This window comes from Mobula hypostoma, chromosome 18 (genome assembly GCF_963921235.1).
Source record: "Mobula hypostoma chromosome 18, sMobHyp1.1, whole genome shotgun sequence".
Lineage (NCBI taxonomy): Eukaryota > Metazoa > Chordata > Chondrichthyes > Myliobatiformes > Myliobatidae > Mobula > Mobula hypostoma.
Genome location: NC_086114.1, coordinates 36,012,382 through 36,033,503, shown reverse-complemented (window position 1 = coordinate 36,033,503; position 21,122 = coordinate 36,012,382). Strand labels below are relative to the sequence as shown.

The window sequence follows — 21,122 nt, the reverse complement described above, 5'->3', positions numbered from 1 at the left end:
AACTTCCCCTAAGGTCCTAGGGAATATCCTGTCAGGACCTGGAGACTTATCCACTTTTATATTCCTTAAAAGTGCCAATACTTCCTCCTCTTTAATCATCATAGTTTCCATAATTTCCCTTACCTTACACAATTCAATATCCTTCTCCTTTCAGGACTCCCTCACTCTTCCTACCCACGTCATTGGTCCCTACATGGACTACGGCATCTGGCTGCTCACCCTCCCTCTTGAGAATACCGAGAACTCGATCCGAAATATCACGGAACTTGGCACCAGGGAGGCAACAGACCATCCGGGATTCTCCATCTCTTCCACAGAACCTCTTATCTGTCCCCCTAACTATCGAATCCCCTATCACTACTGCTCTCCTCCTTTCCCTCCTTCCCTTCTGAGTTGAGGGTCCAGTCTCATTGCCAGAGATGCAACCACTGCAACTTGTCCCTGGTAGGTCATCCCCATCAACAGTATCCAAAATGATATACTTATTATTGGCAGGAACAGCCACAGGAGTGTTCTGCTCATTCTGTCTACTCCCCTTCCCTCTCCTGACAGTCACCCAGCTACCTGTCTCCTGACCCTTAGGGCTGACTATCTCCCTGTAACTCCTCTCTATTTCTGCCTCTGCCTCCCGAATGATCCGAAGTTCATCCAGCTCCAGCTCCAGTTCCCTAACTCGGTTTGTCAGGAGCTGCAGCTGGATGCACCTTTCGCAGGTGTAGTCATCAGGGACAATTGTGCTTGCCCTGACTTCCCACATACTCAAACGGAGCACTTTACTGCCCTAACTGCTGCCTCCATTACCTACTCTTAAGGTAATTAAATTAATTAAAGGAACTTACCGGCCTCACCTCACTTGGAGTGAAGCTCTTCCTCAGCCTCTGCTCGCCGAAGCCTCTCAAGCCAAAGCCTTCCTACTCTGTCTCCCTCTATTCCGTCTCCCGCTCCATTAATCTGCTCACTTTTTAACTCTCCCGCTGTCTCACGGTCCGACTTTCACGCACTTGTGCAGTCGTGCCCCACTGATGTGTCCACTATCAGAAAAACACTAAACAAGAATGGTGTTCATGGAAGGACACCATGGAGGAAACCATAGCTCTTCAAAAAAAACATTGCTGCACATCTCAAATTTGCAGAAGACAATGATCCGAAAGACAAGAGTAAATCAACAGAATGGTTTAAAAAGAAGAAAATTCATATTTTGGAATAGCCAGGTCAAAGTCCTGCCCTTAATCCTATAGAAATGTTGAGGAAGGACCTGAAGCAAACAGTTCAGGCAAGGAAGAACAGAGTTGGAGCAGTTTTTAAGGAGGAATGACCTAAAATTCCTCCAAGTCCATGTGTAGGATTGATCAACAGTTACCAGAAGTGTTTGGTTGAAGTTATTGCTGTACGAGGGGGTCACACCAGTTACTGAAAACAAAGGTTCACATACTTTCTCCAACAAATATGTGTACTATATTGGATCATTTTTCTCAATCAATAAATGAACAGGTATAATGTTTTTGTGTTATTTATTTAATTGGGTTCTCTTTATCTAGTTTCAGGACAACGTGAAGATCTGATCACATTTTAGGTCATATTTATGCAGAAATATAGAAAATTCTTCAGGGTTCACGAACTTTCTAGCACCACAGTATGTAGTCGATATGGCCCAGTCCATCATGGGTAAAACCATTAAGCACATCTGCTGTCACAGGAAAGCAGCATCCATCATCAGGAACCCCCACTACCCAGGCCAGGCTTCTTGCTGTTGCTATCAGAAAGAAGGTACTGCAGCTTCAGGACTCCCACCACCAGGTTCAGGAACAGTTATTTGTTGAGTATGCCCACAAGAAAATGAATCTCAGGATAGCATACCGTGACATATATGTACTTTGATAATAAATTTACTTCAAATTTTGAACTACATGACTAAGTACCTTTAGTCCAATCAGTGCATTAATTGGTCCAAACTGCAAACCAGATTAGGAAAATTACACAGCCCAACCTGATGAGAGCTGACGGATTGGCAGCAGGTTACCATCCATCACTTCTGCTTCTTAGGACTTTGCACAAGGAGCCAATGAAAGAGTGAACACACACTGCCTGACCATGGTAGGGAAGTGATACAGAATGGACTGAGCTTAATTTCACTCAGAAGTTTTCTCCTTAAACTATAAAACTGCCATCAACAGCTGCAAGCCCTGTCTCATAGACAGAGAGGCCCTTACTTTTCCATGTTGCATAAGCATAGCTTTCATTCCCTCACATTGAAGGCTGAGAGACGATCTGATTGAGGTGATAAAAGCTACTGTCAGAATGGACTGAGCTTAATTTCACTCAGAAGTTTTCTCCTTAAACTATAAAACTGCCATCAACAGCTGCAAGCCCTGTCTGGTAGACAGAGAGGCCCTTACTTTTCCATGTTGCATAAGCATAGCTTTCATTCCCTCACATTGAAGGCTGAGAGACGATCTGATTGAGGTGATAAAAGCTACTGTCAGTTGATGGAGTAAGTACTGAATATGTTTCAACAAGCAGAGGAAGTCCATTGTCTCAATAATCTTTTTTTTAATATAATTTTTATTGAGTTTTTGAAGTGATTACATAGAAAGACAATGACTACCCTCCCCCTCCCCTTAACCCTACCCCCCGATATATACCCCTAACTGAAAAAAAAAAGAAAAAGAAAGAAGAACTGCCTGGATATTGGAAGGTTTCCACATGCTCCATGGGATTCAAAGTAAATTTAGTATATTTATTTATTACTTTCCCGAAGGGACCAATATCTTTATCATCGGAGCAATTAAATATGCCATCCTATCTTTCGTAAATAAGGGCGCCAAATATTCAAAAATGTATCATATTTATCTCTTAAATTATAAGTAATTTTTTCGAGTGGAATACAACTAGACATTTCATTGTTCCAACCATTCATACTTAAATACGAATCCGATTTTCAAGTAACTGCTATAGCCTTCTTGGCTACTGCCAATGCAATTCTTATGAATTCTTTCTGATATTTATTCAGTTTAAGTTTCGGTTTTATCCCTTCAATATCACCTAATAGAAATAATACAGGGTTATGTGGAAGTTGAGTTCCAGTAATTTGTTCCAATAAGACTCTTAAATTTATCCAAAAAGGTTGAATTTTAGAACAAGACCAAGTAGAATGTAAGAAAGTACCAATTTCTTGATGACACCGAAAACATTGATTGGATAAGTTTGAATTTAATCTATTTATTTTTTGCGGTGAAATATATAATTGGTGTAAAAAATTATATTGTACTAATCTAAGTTGAATGTTTATTGTATTTGTCATACTGTCAAGACAGAGTCTTGACCAATTTGTTTCATCAATATTAATATTCAGATCTGTTTCCCATTTTTGTTTTGACTTGTGGATTCCTTGTTTAATTGTCTGTTTTTGAATCAAATTATACATACAAGAAATAAATTTTTAAATTTTTCCTTTTTGAACTAAAACTTCAATTTCATTGGGTTTTGGCAAAAACATTTTTGACCCAGTTTGTCTTTTAAGTAAGCCCTTAACTGAAGGTAACAAAAGGAAGTGTTATTTGATATTTTATATTTATTCTTTAGTTGTTCAAATGACATCAATATACCTCGTTCATAACAGTCTCCTATAGATCCTCAATAAATAATCTGAGCTGTTCGTCTGTGGAGACAAAGATAATTATCTTCCACTCAAAACTGGAACTCCTCTCTGTCGATGAAAAGATTGGAAATCGCCAGTTGAACTTTTCAAGACTGGAATTGCTGGATTTTTGTTGGATGAGGATCTCGAGACAAACACACCAAAGCAGAATATGAAACTGAGGTACAGGTTCAATAGTGGAACAGGTTTCAGGACCTAAATCAGGACTTAGATGGCATCTAAAGATTGCTATGGGTATAAAATCATATTATACATTTTAAGTAGGTGACTTGACATTATGACTTGAAAACCTAAACTGATACAAGTAATGAACCAGTATGTGAGAACGGTCAATGATTTGGTTGTAGAAAACAATCAAAAGTTAGTCACATTATTATCAACACCATTCACCTTAAGACTACAATTTCCCTGAAAACAAAGTGCCTTTGAGCTTAATGTGGCCAGAGATGAGGAATGTGGTTGTATCATCAGGTCTTCACTTTTCCTTCTGCTCTGGTTTGTATGAGCACAGTTGCTGAAGAGAGGCGGCCCCAAACAGGCATGTTTGAAATGCCCATTTCACTCGAGTTCTGAGGCTTGTGATCCCTTTGTCACTGTGCGAGGTAAAGACAACGATAGTTAGCATTATCGGGTACAGCCACACAATTGCACCCATGCCCACGTCCCGTCCTACCAATACCATCCAGACTCACAGTCATTCCCTCTGACCATAAAAAAGGAATTGCAAAGCCATTTTGAGTTTGATTCAGAAAAATCTATGGAGCGATTTCTTCAGAGACAAACTTTATTATTTGGACCAGAATTTAACAAAGTCCATACGACAGAGGACTCCTTACATCCACCAGAACAAACTTCTGTTTGTTTAGCATGCATCGTCCTTTAAAGAGGAGGATCAAGAAAAAAAATTAATCATTTGTATTTTTTGTCCATCAAAATAGTTGGTACTTGTGACAGGACATAGCATGAAAAGAATATTTTGAATAAACAACCTTTTTGCACTGTTACGTACCCCGTAACTGGGTTGCCAAACCAGCAGAAATGGATCACTCAAAGTTTTATTAAAGAAGCAAGCAACACAGTAATCGAAAGGATAATAAATGCAACAGTTCAGCGATGATAAACACACATGTGCACAGAATTAAGATAACAGCATCAATCAAGCTCTATCGTTGTCTCGGGGTAAATGACCAAATTTCAAAGTGACTCAAAGTTCAGTCCAGTTTAGTAGTTCAGTTTGCAGTAATCGTTGCCATGGCGATGGACAACGTGGGGGGAAGAGAGAGAGAGAGAACAGGAACAACTGATCATTCAGACACGGCTTCACTCACAGACCGGCGATATGGCTCACAAGCAGCTTTTGGGCGGGTCCTTGGTGATGTCACCTGAGGTCACTGACTGTGACCCCTCCTCCAGATGCGGTCGATCCTCTGCAGTGAACCCGGCACCCAGGCAAGGGCGGACACACACCGGGTTCCCGCTGATTGTACCTTTCCACCCTGGCCGTTGTCTGGTACTTCCCACCGACTCGTGAGAAGCGTACCGCTTCCAGGGTCTCGTTACCTCAGGTGGCGTGTGTGTCCTGCCTTAGCGAACCTGTCCCTTTTTATCCCCCTGCTGGGGCATCGCCTGTCCACCACTTCAAACAGTTCAGGGTTCAAAGGGGGAGCCGCTCCAGACAGCTCTCTACACATCTCCAGGTGCTGTTTCATTGTGTCCCTTATCTCTCTTTCCCCTGAGGGCAGGTGGCAGACCACTTGCTGATGTCACTGATGCTGACCCAGGCCAGCAAACATCTTAATTTTATGTGTATTCTCGTCACAGCACCAAAGCCTCAAAGATCCCTTCCTAACCGTTGTCTTTTCATTCTCTTGCCAGACTGGAAAGGGTGGTCTTCCACTACCTGACGAAGGGCTCACTCTGTGAGATTAACCTGCTGTGGCTCAGTAGGTGCAGTCCTGCATCTGAATCAGCAATCTGTGAGTAGGTATCACTACAAAATTTAGGAAGATACTCCAATGGGGCATGAAGAGAAAACTGTACTGTTGGAGGTGTTGTTGCATGAACAAAATCACCAGAGAGAAGTACTGGTAGATATGAAGCAGCCTCTTTATTCGACAAAATGAGATATAGCAGGCATCAGATGGATACCCCTTTGGAGGAAGAAGGGCTGTTTGACCCAGCACTACATGACATTTTATGTTCTAAAGATCAAAGAAAATTTAAGACAATTCCATATTTACAATGCTTCCTTTGAATTACACACAATTCCATATTTACAATGCTTTCTTGGAACTACATACCACTTTAATAGACAATAGACAATAGGTGCAGGAGTAGGCCATTCAGCCCTTTCAGCCAGCACCACCATTCACTGTGATCATGGCTGATCATCCACAATCAGTTCCCTTTTCCTGCCTTCTCCCCATATCCCTTCACTCTGCTATCTTTAAGAGCTCTATCTAGCCCTTTCCTGAAAGAATCCAGAGAATTGGCCTCCACTGCCTTCTGAGGCAGAGCATTCCACAGAACCACAACCCTCTGTGTGAAAAAGTTTTCCCTCAACTCCATTCTAAATTGTCTACCCCTTATTCTTAAACTGTGGCCTCTGGTTCTAAACTCCCCCAACATTGGGAACATGCTTCCTGCCTCTAGCGTGTCCAATCCCTTAATAGTCTTATATGTTTCAATCAGATCCCCTCTCATTCTTCTAAACTGCAGCGTATACAACCCCAGTCACTCCAATCTTTCAACATATGACAGTCTCGCCATCCCAGGAATTAACCTCGTGAACCTACACTGCACTCCCTCAATAGCTAGAATGTCCTTCCTCAAATTTGGAGACCAAAACTGTACACAATACTCCAGGTGGGGTCTCACCAGGGCCCTGTACAACTGCAGAAGGATCTCTTTGCTCCTACTCTCAACTTCCCTTGTTATGAAGGCCAACATGCCATTAGCTTTCTTTACTGCCTGCTATACTGCATGCTTACTTTCAGTGACTGATGAACAAGGACACCTAGATCTCGTTGTGCTTCCCCTTTTCCTAACTTGACACCATTCAGATAGTAATCTGCCTTCCTGTTCACATCTGTCTTCACTTTCACACCTCTCTCCTTCACACCCATTCCACAGACAACCAAATACACACAAAAAACAAATTTAAATCAGTGTTTTCTGGTCTTCCAGTTAACTGTGGTGTCTTCCAATTAACCTGGTTCATGGTTCTTAGGAAACCATTGTTCAGAGTTGCATTTTAGATTTAATATTCAATACATATTCAGATCTGAAGGTTGGTCGCTGAAATCAATATTTGGTATATGTCCTAACCACAAAAAACCCCAACAGGAGGTGCCATTTTTTTGGGAAAGATATAAAAAATGATCTCCCTTGTGAATACAATATGCCATTATTTTGAATACAGGCAAAGCAGCACTCCTTCATGCCTTGTCCAACATCCCTAAGACTGATCACCTGTTTGCCACATTGCTAATTGTGGGAATTTCCTCTGTGCAACTAGGCTGCAAATTTTCATCCAACGCATCACACTTTTAAAGTATTTCATTTGATAGAGAATTTAGAAATGGAAATGTTCTGTTTATACACAGGTTCTCTTATAAGAGAGAGATCGGAGAGAGTCCACATTTTAACTATGTGCTTCTGGAATTGTCCTGGACCACATGATATACATCTTCATTAGTGTTAAGAGGAGGCAGATTTCTGGCATTTGTGGCCAAATTCGAAACATTGTTTTTATCAAAAGTAATGTATAAAATGTAATATCAAAACACTGCTTTATCAGAAGTTTTTTGCAGGGTAGGCTATCTATTGCAAATAGACAGAACTAAGATCTTTACAATGATAATTGTCTTCCCATCTTTACTTTGACACAGTTTAGGCAGGGAGCAATGCCAATAAAATATGACCTGAAGATTTATTTCCCTCCCTACAGACCAATGTTTCAGAACAAGAGCTCATTTGGAGCTATGTTTGGGGAGGTTGGGCAAGCAATTCAACCATAAAGTTCAGGAAAGAAAATTCTTGGAAAAGACTTCTTGTCAGAAATTCCTCCAGGCAATGATTTCATCCCATAGGAACCACAGATTGCAGGAGTATGTTTTGGAGTACGACTTGGATGTCAATGCAGCAACTTTAGCTCCAGCAGACCCATTTCAGAGGTTAACATGGAAAAGACTAGGCTCCTGCCTTAAGTTCTCCACCAGAGGACATGGCTAGATAAAATATGCCAACAGGGAACCTTCTCCCCTTCTTACCCCCTCCTTGCCAGACCCAAGAAAGAGGCAATCTTGATGCCATAATGGAGGCTTTCCCAGAGGTTCATCTTGGAGTTACGGTGGTGAACCATCTGGTTCAGCTTCTGACCCATTGCCAGGGAGACAGACGGGATTAGTGTCTTGTGAACAAAACGTGAAGCGGCGACTGACAACAATAGTTTTAGATTTCCCAATATTTAGTTAGGCTAAATCCTATCAGGAAACAATATTATTTGGAAATTTTGACCAATCGCTGATTCTCTGTTTTAATTGCCAAATCAGAGTGCAAGGAACAGTAAGACATTTTATCACATAAATATCTGCTGGAGAGTTACAAACTGCAGTGGAGTACAAACATTGAACAAGTAACAAAAGTTAATGAACTTAAAGACGGAAGAATTCCTTTACTGAGGGAAGAGTTAGAGTTACTTAACTGTAATTCTACCTTCCTCCCCCGGAGCCATAAACGATGCAACTCCACAAGCACGGCATATTTTACAAATTGTATATTGCCACACATCACATGCAGTGAACTTCATGCACCCTACACACACAGACGTCCTGCTCACAAACACAGCACACTTCACCCATCCCACACCTTGCACACATGCACACACATGCAAATACACACAGGCAATTTCCCCCTCCTGAAAAAAACACAACTGGCTCCACCACAGCACACCCAGTGATGCCTCATGAAATGTAATTGGCACAAAGCTGATTTTACTTCTTACTGATTTCACATCTCATACAAAAGATGGCTTTCTCTTAGTACTGCACAGATGTTTTATTTATACCATCTTCCAGCCTTTGTGGGAACCAACCCTTAGTAAACAGCTGTATTATATTGAACTCCAGAAGCGGACAAGCTCAACTTTGAACTCCTGACATCAGGATTACAAATTAATTGCCATACTCATCATCAAGTAATTCAGCCCATCAGTAAGCTCTTGTGTCAGCTCAAAATATTTAGTCATGTTGTTGAATAAAGGATTATTCTCTCTGCACTAGTCCTAAAAATCCTAGGCACTGTTGACCTGTCTCTTTCACTCCCCCTGCTGGCTCTCTGCAGGATTTCCAGCAGAGTCTCCTTGCTTTAACTATGGCAAAAGCGTTAAAGATATGTGCATCCCTGAATTTGCATGTGCTTTAATTTCTCTGCACCATAAGATCCCAACTGTGTAACTTTCCCATCTGTGAAGCAAAATCCGTGGCTCTGAAGACAGGACTAATCACATAGAGAGCTTTCATTACCTCAGAGTACTCCAAAGCATTTCATGGTGAAATGAAATATTTACATCATAATTATTGTTACAATTGTGAAAATGCAGAAGGATATTGGTTGAAATTGGAAGAGAAATTGGTTGTGTGGTGCTGTTTTTCTTTTCAATGCTGTGTATCAAAAAAAATCAATTTTATCCCATTAATCAAATTAGTGATTATTTTTGGGTGAAATGGCACCAATCGTAAAATTGTACCAAATCTGATTATTTTCCCCTTTACATTCACTGTCTTGCTTTTCACACTCACTCTGCATTCTCCCATTGACCAAGAGATACATAATAAATAGCTGAACAGCTTCACGGTTCTGAATGGCTTACTCCTATTGTTATGAACTCAAGGGGTTAAATAGCCCACTAATATCGCTATACAATCTCGAAATATCTAAGTGACCTATTCTTGTCCCTATACATACATGAACAGCTGAATAGCCTACTACATATTCAATGGTAGCTATACCATGGATACATACCTAATCATGTTTTACATCAGTTATACAACAAAGGCCCATACGTGACACGGAAGCATAGCGGTCAGCATAACACATTACAGCAGCGATCTCAGGGTTCAATTCCTGCCACTCTCTGTAAGGGACGCTCATCCTATGATGCCAAGATGGCACCAATATAAGTGGCAGCTCTGTTGGGAATCATCAAAAATTCCTGTTTAGGACCACTATAGCTGAAATCCAGTCACAGCTGGTAAGCAACATCATTCAGGGTGTTAAAAAAATATAATGATCCTCAAAATCAGCGGACCCCAGACTCCAGGCTCAGGCTATGAGCGTAGTTCTCCTTTTAGAAATAGGAGGTGGGGGAGGGGCTCTGGTCTGCAGGTACAATTGAATCACAGAGGCCTTAGACCCCCACTCCTGGTTATCCAACTGGAGAATGCACAGTCTCTGGAAAATGAAGACTTCAGACCAAGACTGCAGTACCAGAGGGAGATCAGGGGCTGGTGTACACTTTGCCTCAGGGAAACATACTACCATTTTGGAAGCAGCGTTGCAATCCGAGGGCTTCACCATTCACTGTGTAGTACGAGTGTTTTAAAGGTACGAGCACTTTAAATGTAGGGGAGGCAGAGTATGCTTCATGGTTAATTCATTGTGCTGCACAAATGTGGTGGTTCTGTGTCAATCAACCTTCCCAGCCTGGAACATCTAGCAGTCAAATGTCCTCCATTTCATCTGCTGAGGGAGTCTTCTGCCGTCATCCTGCTCGTGGTGTACATTCCACCTCAGCTCAACATCAGGCAGACACCAGAGGAGCTGAGCAGAGTTACAAAACCGTGCACCCTGACGCCTTCCCTATCATGGCAGGGGAAACTCAAACAAACCAGCTTGAAGAAGTCTCTGAACATCTACCACCAACAGACCTCCTGTGGAACCACATTGGACCACTGTTATACCACCATCAAGAATGCTTACCATGCCATCTGGCACCCGCACTTTGGAAAGTCTGATCACCTGGCTGTATTTCAACTTGCGGCGTATGGGCAGAGACGAAAGACCACAGCGCCAGTGGTGAGGACCAAGAAGGTACAATCGAGCGAGGCGGAGAAGTGCTCACAGGACTGCTTTGAGTTGGTGCACTGGACAACATTCAATCTTCAAATTTGAATGATTACTCCACAGTTGTCACCGATTTCATCAAAATCTTCAAGAACATACCGGACATACCCAAACCAAAGGCTGCCAATGAACCAAAAGATTCGTAGTCTGCTGGGGGATAGATCTGTGGCGTTTGACTGGTGATCCAGAACTATACAAAATGTCTATGTACAACCTACAGAAGGCTATCTTAAGGGGTGAAAAAAAAATCCCAGTTGAAGCTGGAGATGTCAGTTCTGGCGGGGATTGCAGGCATTACTTTCTACAAGGCGAAACCTAACATCATGAATGGCAGTGATGCATCATTCCTAGACAAGCTCAACTCATTTTACGCATTTTTTGAAAAGGAGAATAAAATTACACCTGTGTGAATCTCTGCAGTATCTGATGACCCTGTGATCTCTGTCTAAGAGGCCAATGTCAGTGCATCTTTGAAGAGGGCAAACCCTCGCAAGGCCTCAGGGCCTGATGTTGTACCTGGTAGGGCTATGCCAACGGACTGGGGCGGGGGGGGGGGTGTTCAAGGACAACTTCGAACTCTCACTGCTTGAAAATGGTGACAATCATCCCAGTGCCCAAGAAGGTCTGGGTGAGTTGCCTCAATGACTGCTGCCCAGTTGCATTCACCTATACTGTGAAAAAAGTGCTTTGAGAGGTTGATTATGACCAGAATCATCCTCAGCCTCAGCAAGGACCAGGACCCGCTGCAAATTGCCTATAACCACAATAGGTCTACAGCGGATGCAATCTCATTGGCTCTGTGCTCGGCCTTGGATCACTGGTTAATAGCAATACTTACATCATGTAGAATTCAGTACCATCATACCTTTAGTACTAATCGACAGCCTCCAGAACCTGGGCTTCTGTACCACTCCCTGCAACTGGATCCTTCACTTCTTTATTGAGGTTACGTAGGCAGAGGCAAAGTCACTTTTGCGCTTAACGGCCAGTCCTTTGAGTCAATCTGCGAAATCAGCTTAATTTCTACATTTGATGTCTCTCGTTTCCCTTTCCAGGGTGGATGGGGTTGTGTTGAAGACCCTGACCTGAAGTTACGCTCAGGCTTCGGCCTTAGCGGTGGTGGGACCCGCTCCCGGGGGCTAACAACTGGCCACTTTTTTAAATCTCAAGAACGCAGCCTAGAAGACAAACGCACCTTCGGGGTTCCGAGACTTCTCAGCACTACGGATGAGCCAATTCTATGCTGGTGCCGCCAAGTGAAGAGCTGTGGGAGGAAACGGAACATCGGGAACAGCAGATCAGCTGTCGGGGGCTCGGTACTCCGCGAATTGCGCTCTCTCTCGGTGGTGGGGAAGCTTAGTGTCGTTTCTCCAGTTGGAGAACTTGGGGAAAAAGAAGTGGCATGACAAACTTTTAACACCATAAGTCAGCAGTTTGTTTTTTATGTCTCCCCTCTCGCTGTGAAAGGGAACACCTCTTTTCCCTTTTATTAAGGAGAGAGAGAGAGAGCGCCTGTGGTATGTCAAATTGTAGGGTGAACTATCTGTTTTTGTTGTACTGCAGATCATAGTCTTTATTGGGGGCTTTGCTATTGCTTGCTTGGTGGGTGGAGGGTACTGATACTTTTTGACGGAAGTGAGTGGGGGGTGGGAGAGTGTCGATGCTTTGCTGCTGCTTGTGCGTGGGGGGGGGAGTAGGAGGGCCTCTGACTTGTATTGTCACTCATCCTTTGGGGCACTCTTCTGTTTTTGTGGATGTCAGCAAAGAATAGGAATTTCAGGATATACAGTGACATGCAGAAGTTTGGGCATCCCTGGTCACAATTTCTGTTACTGTGAATGGATAAGCGAGTAAAAGATGAACTGATTTCCAAAAGGCATAAAGTTAAAGATGACACATTTAATATTTTAAGCAAGAAAACCTTTTAATTTCCATCTTTTACAGTTTCAAAATAACAAAAAAGGGCCCAAAGCAACAGTTCAGGCACCCTGCATGGTCAGTACTTAGTAACACCCCCTTTGGCAAGTATCACAGCTTGTCAACGCTTTTTGTAGCTAGCTAAGAGTCTTTCAATTCTTGTTTGGGAGATTTTCGCCCATTCTTCCTTGCAAAAGGCTTCCAGTTCTGTGACATTCTTGGGATGTCTTGCACGCACTGCTCTTTTGAGGTCTATCCACAGATTCTCGATGATGTTTAGGTCGGGGGACTGTGAAAGCCATAGCAAAACCTTCAGCTTGTGCCTCTTGAGGTAGTCCATTGTGGATTTTGAGGTGTGTTTAGGTTCATTATCCTGTTGTAGAAGCCATCCTCTTTTCACCTTCGGCTTTCTTACAGATGGTGTAATGTTTGCTTCAAGAAGTTGCTGGTATTTAATTGAATTCATTGCTCCCTCTACCAGTAAATGGTCCCTGTGCCACTGACTATAACATAAGCCCAAAACATGATCGATCCACCTCCGTACTTAACAATTGGAGAAGGGTTCTTTTCCTGAAATTCTGCACCCTTTTTTCTCCAAACATTCCTTTGCTCATTTCAGCCAAAAAGTTCTATTCAAAAGGTTCAAAGGAACATCTAAACAAACCTGATGCATTTTGGAAACAAGTCCTGTGGACTGATGAATTTAAAATAGAATGGAAATGACATCTCTTCGCAAATAATCAACACTGGCACACTTCAAGGATGCATGCTTAGCCCACTGCTCTACTCTTCCATGGTTTCATCAAAACTTCTGACTTGGTTTTTTTGTTCATCAATTTCTAGATGGAGACTCAGTCTCTCCCGCCACCCCCCCCCAACTTTCTGATTCAGAAGCAAGACTACAACAGCAACAACTTTGCACAAAGCTATCCTTAAATTGGTTATCTCATTCAGGAAAGTCATAGGATGACGTTGGTGCCAAATTAATCTCATGCTCAAAATGGCAAGTGTTTTCACTTCAGCCAGTCAAGCTAGAAACCAAAAGCCCTTAAAAATTAGATGAACAGGAAAATATAAGTAGCCTCACCTGCAGAGTTTAATGCTGTACAATGCCTCAGCAAAGTGGACCAACCAGGCCACCCAGTAGCTGCAAATGATTATAATTTTTAAAACAGTGTTATCCAAAACAGCAGCAACAGAATACAATTAGACACAGTTCAGTTTCCTGCTTCACTGTACTGCCTTGAGAATGACAGAAGCCTCAACTATATAATCGTCCAAACCGGATCAAGTTCTGAGGATTTATATATAACACGAATTCTTTGATCTCTAAGGATCTCATGGTAACATCCCTGGAGCAGAAGTGGCAAACCCTTTGGAAAGCATGTGCGCAAATTAGACATGACCTTCTAAAAAATTCTCTTGTTTGCCATGTCCTGTGCATGATTTTGAGCGGAAGTTATATTAATGAATTAGTCACAATAATTATGTACCTTAAGGAAAAATTATGAGTCCCGTTGCTTATTTACAGGTACTTATTCTTTTACTATTAACATAACAGAGACAGATTGAAATAAATGAAGCATTTTAGAAACCTGTTCAAAAGTTAATCATCTTTTTAACAGACAATAGAAAAATAACATGATTTCTAAATAGTATTGTTGTTGTACCTTGTACTGTATATAATACCGGTGTATACACCAGGCTTGCAAAGAATTCAAAATGTAGCATCCAAATCAAGTGTTCTCACAACCATCTAGCTGGTGACAAGTGAGTGTGAGACGTTTCCTGTGAAAATATCTCACCGCTCTTGGATTGTAATAGGTCATTTGCTGCTTCATTTAGCAGTTTATATTCCAGTAGGACTCAGATGCAGCGGCCACCCAAATGTGTTTTTGTCTTTTTTAAACGCCTCTTTTATGATTGCAAAGCACTGCTGGACATTCCTACCACATGTGAGGGTTGCTCGTTAGCAGAGGGGCTAGAGTCGATGCAGATCACATTGCTGCCTGCTACAGAAATGCACCGGGGTAGGTGTGCGAAGGCAGTGTGCAGTGTAACAGCAAGTGATTGCCAGACCCGGTTGGACGTTGGTAACATAGAATACTGCAAGTGCGGTTCACTGGCTTATTGGAAAGAGCGACGGCAAGGGAGCTGCGTGGCCTCAGTTGTAGCACAGACTATGCCTCATGCCAGGTTTTCGCCTGTTGCAGCTGCCAGGAGGGGAGACGCTGGGTGCGGTGGGGCACAGCATCTGTGCTGGATAGGGGGCTGACCCGACTGTTAGTGCTGCCCTCCAGTGTTCATTTGGTGCATGACAAGCTGGATTACATGCATGCAACATACATCAAAGTTGCTGGTGAACGCAGCAGGCCAAGCAACATCTATAGGAAGAGGCGCAGTCGACGTTTCAGGCCGAGACCCTTCGTCAGGACTAACTGAAGGAAGAGTGAGTAAGGGATATGAAAGTTGGAGGGGGAGGGGGAGATCCAAAATGATAGGAGAAGACAGGAGGGGGAGGGATAGAGCCGAGAGCTGGACAGGTGATAGGCAAAAGGGGATACGAGAGGATCATGGGACAGGAGGTCCGGGAAGAAAGACAAGGGGGGGTGTGACCCAGAGGATGGGCAAGAGGTATATTCAGAGAGACAGAGGGAGAAAAAGGAGAGTGAGAGAAAGAATGTGTGCATAAAAATGAGTAACAGATGGGGTACGAGGGGGAGGTGGGGCCTTAGCGGAAGTTAGAGAAGTCGATGTTCGTGCCATCAGGTTGGAGCCTACCCAGACGGAATATAAGGTGTTGTTCCTCCAACCTGAGTGTGGCTTCATCTTTACTCATTTTTATGCACACATTCTTTCTCTCACTCTCCTTTTTCTCCCTCTGTCCCTCTGAATATACCTCTTGCCCATCCTCTGGGTCACACCCCCCCCTTGTCTTTCTTCCCGGACCTCCTGTCCCATGATCCTCTCGTATCCCCTTTTGCCAATCACCTGTCCAGCTCTCGGCTCCATCCCTCCTCCTCCTGTCTTCTCCTATCATTTTGGATCTCCCCCTCCCCCTCCAACTTTCAAATCCCTTACTCACTCTTCCTTCAGTTAGTCCTGACGAAGGGTCTCGGCCTGAAACGTCGACTGCGCCTCTTCCTATAGATGCTGCTTGGCCTGCTGCGTTCACCAGCAACTTTGATGTATGTTGCTTGAATTTCCAGCATCTGCAGAATTCCTGTTGTTTACATGCATGCATTTGTCTGTGGACTGCTGAGGGCTTGCTCCATCAATCTGAGGGACATGTCACTTAGGGACTTGGGCTATATTATATTTTTTTTGTATGACTGTATGCTTACTGCTATCTTGTATGTGCAATGTGGTCTTGTATGTCACTCTGCCCACTCCCCCACCTCCCTCATGGTTCCGCCTCCTTCTACTACCCATTGTGTTTTCCCCTATTCCTTCTTCACCTTTCCTGCCTATCACCTCCCTGCTTCCACTCCCCCACCCCTTTATCTTTCCCCTTACTGGTTTTTCACCTGGAACCCACCAGCCTTCTCCTTCCCACCCTCCCTCCACCTTCTTCATAGGGCCTCTGCCCCTTCCCCCTACAGTCCTGACGAGGGGTTCCGGCCCGAAACATCGACCGATCTTTTCCACCGATGCTGCCCGACCTGCTGTTTATGACTATTGGTACAGTGTTTTGCATCTTGGCCCTGACGGAACGCTGCTTTGTTGGCTGTATTCATTGGTATTCACGCATGGTTGAGCGATAATTCAACTTGAATTTGAACTAAAGATAATCATTATGATTCAGGAACAGCTTCTTCCCCTCTGCCATCCGATTCATGAATGGACATTGAACCCTTGGACACTACCTCACTTTTTTAATATATATTATTTGTTTTTTACACAATTTTTAATCTATTCAATATACATATACTGTAATTGATTTGTACTTATTTTTTTCTTCTATATTATGTATTACATTGAACTGCTGCTGCTAAGTTAACAAATTTCATGATACATGCTGGTGATAATAAACCTGATTCTGATAGTTTTTTTGTAATGGGTAAGGGTTTAAAGAATGGGGGCAGCACTGCATGCCATGTGCCTATAAAATTTTTTCACATTCTATCTTGGGCACGTCTGATATTCATCTCTACTGGAAACCCCTCCAATTCCACAAAGGCATAAACTGGGAGATCAACAAAACAGAATGAAGAGACCAAAGCTTCAAGAAGTAAATGAACAGTATTTGTCGAATGAAGATGGGAGAGAGAAGTCAGAGAGTTGTAGTGCTAGAATACACCCATGAAACGTACCCAACACATAAATGGGGGTGATATTGGTCCACCAGATACTTGGAGAAGTTGCCCCAGAGTCCCAGGCTCTTGTACGGTATGCTCTCCGGCCAAAACACCTGTAGCTGAAAAGAACAACAACCCATGTTTTTCAAAGTAACAAATAAAAAAAACCTCATCCAATATTTAGGAGAAACATCTTCACCCAGACAGAAATGAGTGGGTAGCAGTCATAACCATATGAAGCAATTCCTCGTGTTTGCGAGCCTTTTAACTTGCTATTTTGCAGAACGAATGGTGTTCTCGCTGCACATTTTTATCCCCGGTCTGTGAACGCAGTCCTAACCAAGCAGGACGTCTGAAACCAGGCAGATACATTTTAAGCAGACTTACAGTGAAATAACCAAAGGCTCCAGTAATGACAGCCACCCAGAAGAGACTGGGCCTTTTAAAGTAAGCACCAGAGACCTCGGCAGGCATTCTTTCCACGGGGTTCTGACCACCAGCTTCCCTGTCAAACAATTACAGTACCGTTTGGAGGTTCAAACGTCACTTACTAATTTCACTTCCTGTTGGATTTCTTAAAGGTACACTACACGTTTTGAGGGCAGATTAAGATCTGAAAGCACAAATAATGAACAGCCCAGTTGCAAACAAGTGTTAGCAAGCCCGTCGCAAATTCCTTCGCTGCATAGACTGAGATCTCTGAAGCCAGCCTACTTTCCCTGAGGACTGTGAGCAGTGTGAGGGTAGAGGCTGGACTGGGTCTCCAGGAGGAAGGCTGAGCAAGGCGTAAGGCACATAATATTTCAATATTTGTGTGGATCAACTGGCATATGAAGCAGTTATTTCACTGAAAACACTGTCTCATATCCTTGTTGCATTTTTAAACAATATTTGGTAGAAATTCGCCTTCAGCTGCAGAATTGAATGGCTATCATCACCCCATCAATGGAAGTAACAATACAGTAGAAACAAAAGCTCCCTTTATGTAATACCCAAGATGAATGTTTTAGGCCTCATTATTATTCATGTTTGTGTCATATTTTGGATTTGTTTTATGCGTAGTTTATTGAATTTGTAACCCTTCTATGTACTTGCTGACTTTGGCATCATGACAAGCTTTTATAATAAGCATGTTATCTCACCCATTTTTATCAAAATATTGGACAAAATTCTGATTTTCTCAACATAAAATATAAGTCTACACATTTTGTAAGAAATGCTGTAATGCAATTTAAAAATGTAATATATATTTATTACATTCTATAATAAAAAATCAGATTTTTACACAAAGTTTTCGAAGCTGTGATTTGTCTCATACTGTACATTAGCAGAACAGGAATTGGAATGGTGTGAATTTCCAGAATACCAGTAGTAATGGCATATCTATAACATACAACATCAGAATCAGGTTTAAATTAATATCACTGGCATATATCGTGAAATTTGTTGTTATGTGGCAGTAGTACACTGCACTGCATAATAATAACATCTGAATTACAGTAAATATAAATATATTTAAAAAGTTAAATTAACCAAGTAGTGCGAAAAGAAGGGGAAAAAAATAGTGAGGTAGTGTTCACGGGTTCAATGCCCATTCAGAAATCTGATGGTGGACTGAGGTCCTTTAACATCTGCCGGACGATGCTGAGGATGTTCTACGAGTCTGTGGTGGCCAGTGCTATCATGTTTGCTGTTGTGTGCTGGGGCAGCAGGCTGAGGGTAGCAGGTGCCAACAGAATCAACAAACTCATTCGTAAGGCCAGTGATGTTGTGGGGATGTAACTGGACTCTCTGACGGTGGTGTCTGAAAAGAGGATGCTGTCTAAGTTGCATGCCATCTTGGACAATGTCTCCCATCAACTACATAATGTACTGGTTGGGCACAGGAGTACATTCAGCCAGAGACTCATTCCACCGAGATGCAGCACTGAGCGTCATAGGAAGTCATTCTTGCCTGTGGCCATCAAACTTCACAACTCCTCCCTTGGAGGGTCAGACACCCTGAGCCAATAGGCAGATCCTGGACTTATTTCCTGGCATAATCTACATATTACTATTTAACTATTTTTGGTTTTATTATTACTATTTAATTATTTATGGTGCAACTGTAACGAAAACCAATTTCCCCCGGGATCAATAAAGTATGACTATGACTATGAACTGTGACTACTATAGAGGGGTTCCTGAATCGTTGAGTGTGTGCCTTTAGGCTCCTGCACCTCCTTCTTGACGGTAGCAATGAGAAGAGGGCACATCCTGAGTGGTGGGGGTACTTAAAATGGATGCATCCTTTCTGAGGCATCACACCTTGAAGATGTCCTGGATGCGGGAGGCTAGGGCCCATGATGGAACTGACTGAGTTTGCAACTTACTGTAGCTTATTTTGACCCAGTACAGTGCCCAGCCCCCATACCAGAAGGTGATGCAGCCGGTTAGAAGACTCTCCATGGTACATTGTAGACATTTGCAAGTGTCTTTGGTGACATACCAAATATCACCCAGGAACTCAAAACTGCTCACCTTTTCCACTTCTGATTCCTCTGTGAGGACTGGTGTGTGTTCCCTCCTCTTACCCTTTCCGAAGTCCACAGTCTTACTGAGGTTGAATCCAAGGTTGTTGCTGCGATACCACTCAACCAACTGATATTCTTGCTCCTGTATGCCTTCCCATCACCATCTGAAATTCTGCCAACCATCAGCAAATTTAAACATGCTGTTTGAGCGGTGCCTAGCCACACAGTCATGGGTGTAGAGAGAGTAGAGCAGTGGGCTAAGCACTCACCCTTAAGGTGCACCAGTGTTGATTATCAGCAAGGTGGAGACATCATTTCCAATCCACACAGACTGTTGTCTTCTGGTGAGGAAGTTGCGGATCCAGTTGCAGAGGGAGGTACAGAGGACCAGATTTTGGAACATTACACTGGTGTGGAAATTCTAAGAGGTCTAGGCCTCCACAAATGACTCCACAACATCCATTGATACCCCCCAAACAAGGCTAGATTTAAGATCTAAATGTTTGAAGGAACAAAATCCACACAGGGAAGAGGGAGGGGTAAGACAGAGGCTGGCAGGTGGTGGGTGAAACCAGGTTAAGTGAGCTATGATGGACAAATGGAGCCAGTTGGAAGAGGAGAGTCAGAGGTTGATGGGCAAGAGGTGGAAACAGTTAAGGAAAAAAAATTGAGATGGGAGGGTAAGAGGAAGATAGAGACGGATGCTGGAAGGTGATGTGGAACCAGATAATGGTGGGATGACAGGCAGATGGAGAGAGTGGATGAATCTAGATGGGAGAGGCGGGTAGAAAAGGTGGATGAAAGAAAAGAGAGCAGGTGGACTGATAAAAATATGAAAGTAACATGATTTTCAGATAGGTTACTTGAAAATCGAAAATTCAGTGTTCATACCATTCAGTTGTAGTCTACCTAAAAAGATTATGAGATGTTCTCCCATTTTGAGTTCTCTACTTTTGCCTGCAATTCAGTAAAATCAGAGTATTATGGGTCATTAACACCTGCTTGTTTTTCATCAATGTCCCCTGATATGCCAACCTATTAAGATGATTGAACAAGGTAAAACAGAAATTTCTATTAACCTCAGCAGTCTTTTGGTGGAGCAAGTTCTTCAATTCCTCAAATAAAAACGGGGAATGTTGGAGATAATCTTCAGGTCAAGCGGCATCTGAAGAGAGAGAAAGAAGGTAGAAGGTTAATGCTTCAGCTTGATGACCTTTCATCAGAACTAGAAAAGTGAAAATAAAACAAGTGTATTTTAACATGCAGAGAATGAGAGGGATGGAAAGAAGAAAATGGAATAACACACAGAACACTGGAGAAACTCAGCAGGCCAGGTAGCACTTATGGAGGGAAATAGACAGTTGCTGTTTTGGCTTGAGATTATTCTTTGGAACTGAGGGAATGTATGAGATAATGAGGAGACCAAGAATGATTTGGTGGTAGGAATGTTCTTAATATTATTTGGGGATGAGAGGGAGGAGGAGAGGGGGAGACGGGGGAGGGGAGAGAGAGAGAGAGAGAGAGAGAAGAAAAAAGAAAATATTTAATGTTTCAGGTGGAAGACCTTATATCAGAACTGGCAGAAATGCTAGTGATCTAAAATTGCTGAAT

The 21,122-nt window shown here is 42.7% G+C and overlaps 1 protein-coding gene across 3 annotated transcripts; it reads right to left on the bottom strand.

Moving 5' to 3' along the window:
- Positions 1-2,635: 2,635 nt before the first annotated feature.
- tmem254 (transmembrane protein 254) lies at positions 2,636-17,531 on the bottom strand. Of its 3 annotated transcripts, XM_063070195.1 has the most exons (4): positions 17,386-17,531; positions 17,014-17,117; positions 13,788-13,847; positions 2,636-4,251 (listed from the first exon to the last, which is right to left on the bottom strand). In XM_063070195.1, exons 1-4 carry the CDS (start codon positions 17,470-17,472, stop codon positions 4,134-4,136), a joined length of 369 nt encoding a protein of 122 aa, XP_062926265.1. In that variant the 5' UTR covers positions 17,473-17,531; the 3' UTR covers positions 2,636-4,133. The 3 variants fall into 3 exon arrangements, with proteins under 3 accessions (XP_062926265.1, XP_062926266.1, XP_062926267.1); XM_063070196.1 differs by lacking the exon at positions 13,788-13,847; XM_063070197.1 differs by lacking the exon at positions 2,636-4,251 and having other exon boundaries at positions 13,784-13,847.
- Between the last annotated feature and the right edge of the window lie 3,591 nt (positions 17,532-21,122).

Bases quoted from the DNA above. Each gene is read 5' to 3' on its own strand.
- tmem254 (XM_063070195.1), bottom strand. From the start codon at position 17,472: ATGCCTGCCGAGGTCTCTGGTGCTTACTTTAAAAGGCCCAGTCTCTTC. The intron at 17,118-17,385 runs GTAAGTCTGCTT...TGTTCTTTTCAG, and splicing joins GAGCCTTTGGTTATTTCACT to CTACAGGTGTTTTGGCCGGA. The intron at 4,252-13,787 runs GTGAGGCTACTT...TACCTCGCACAG, and splicing joins TACAGCATTAAACTCTGCAG to TGACAAAGGGATCACAAGCC.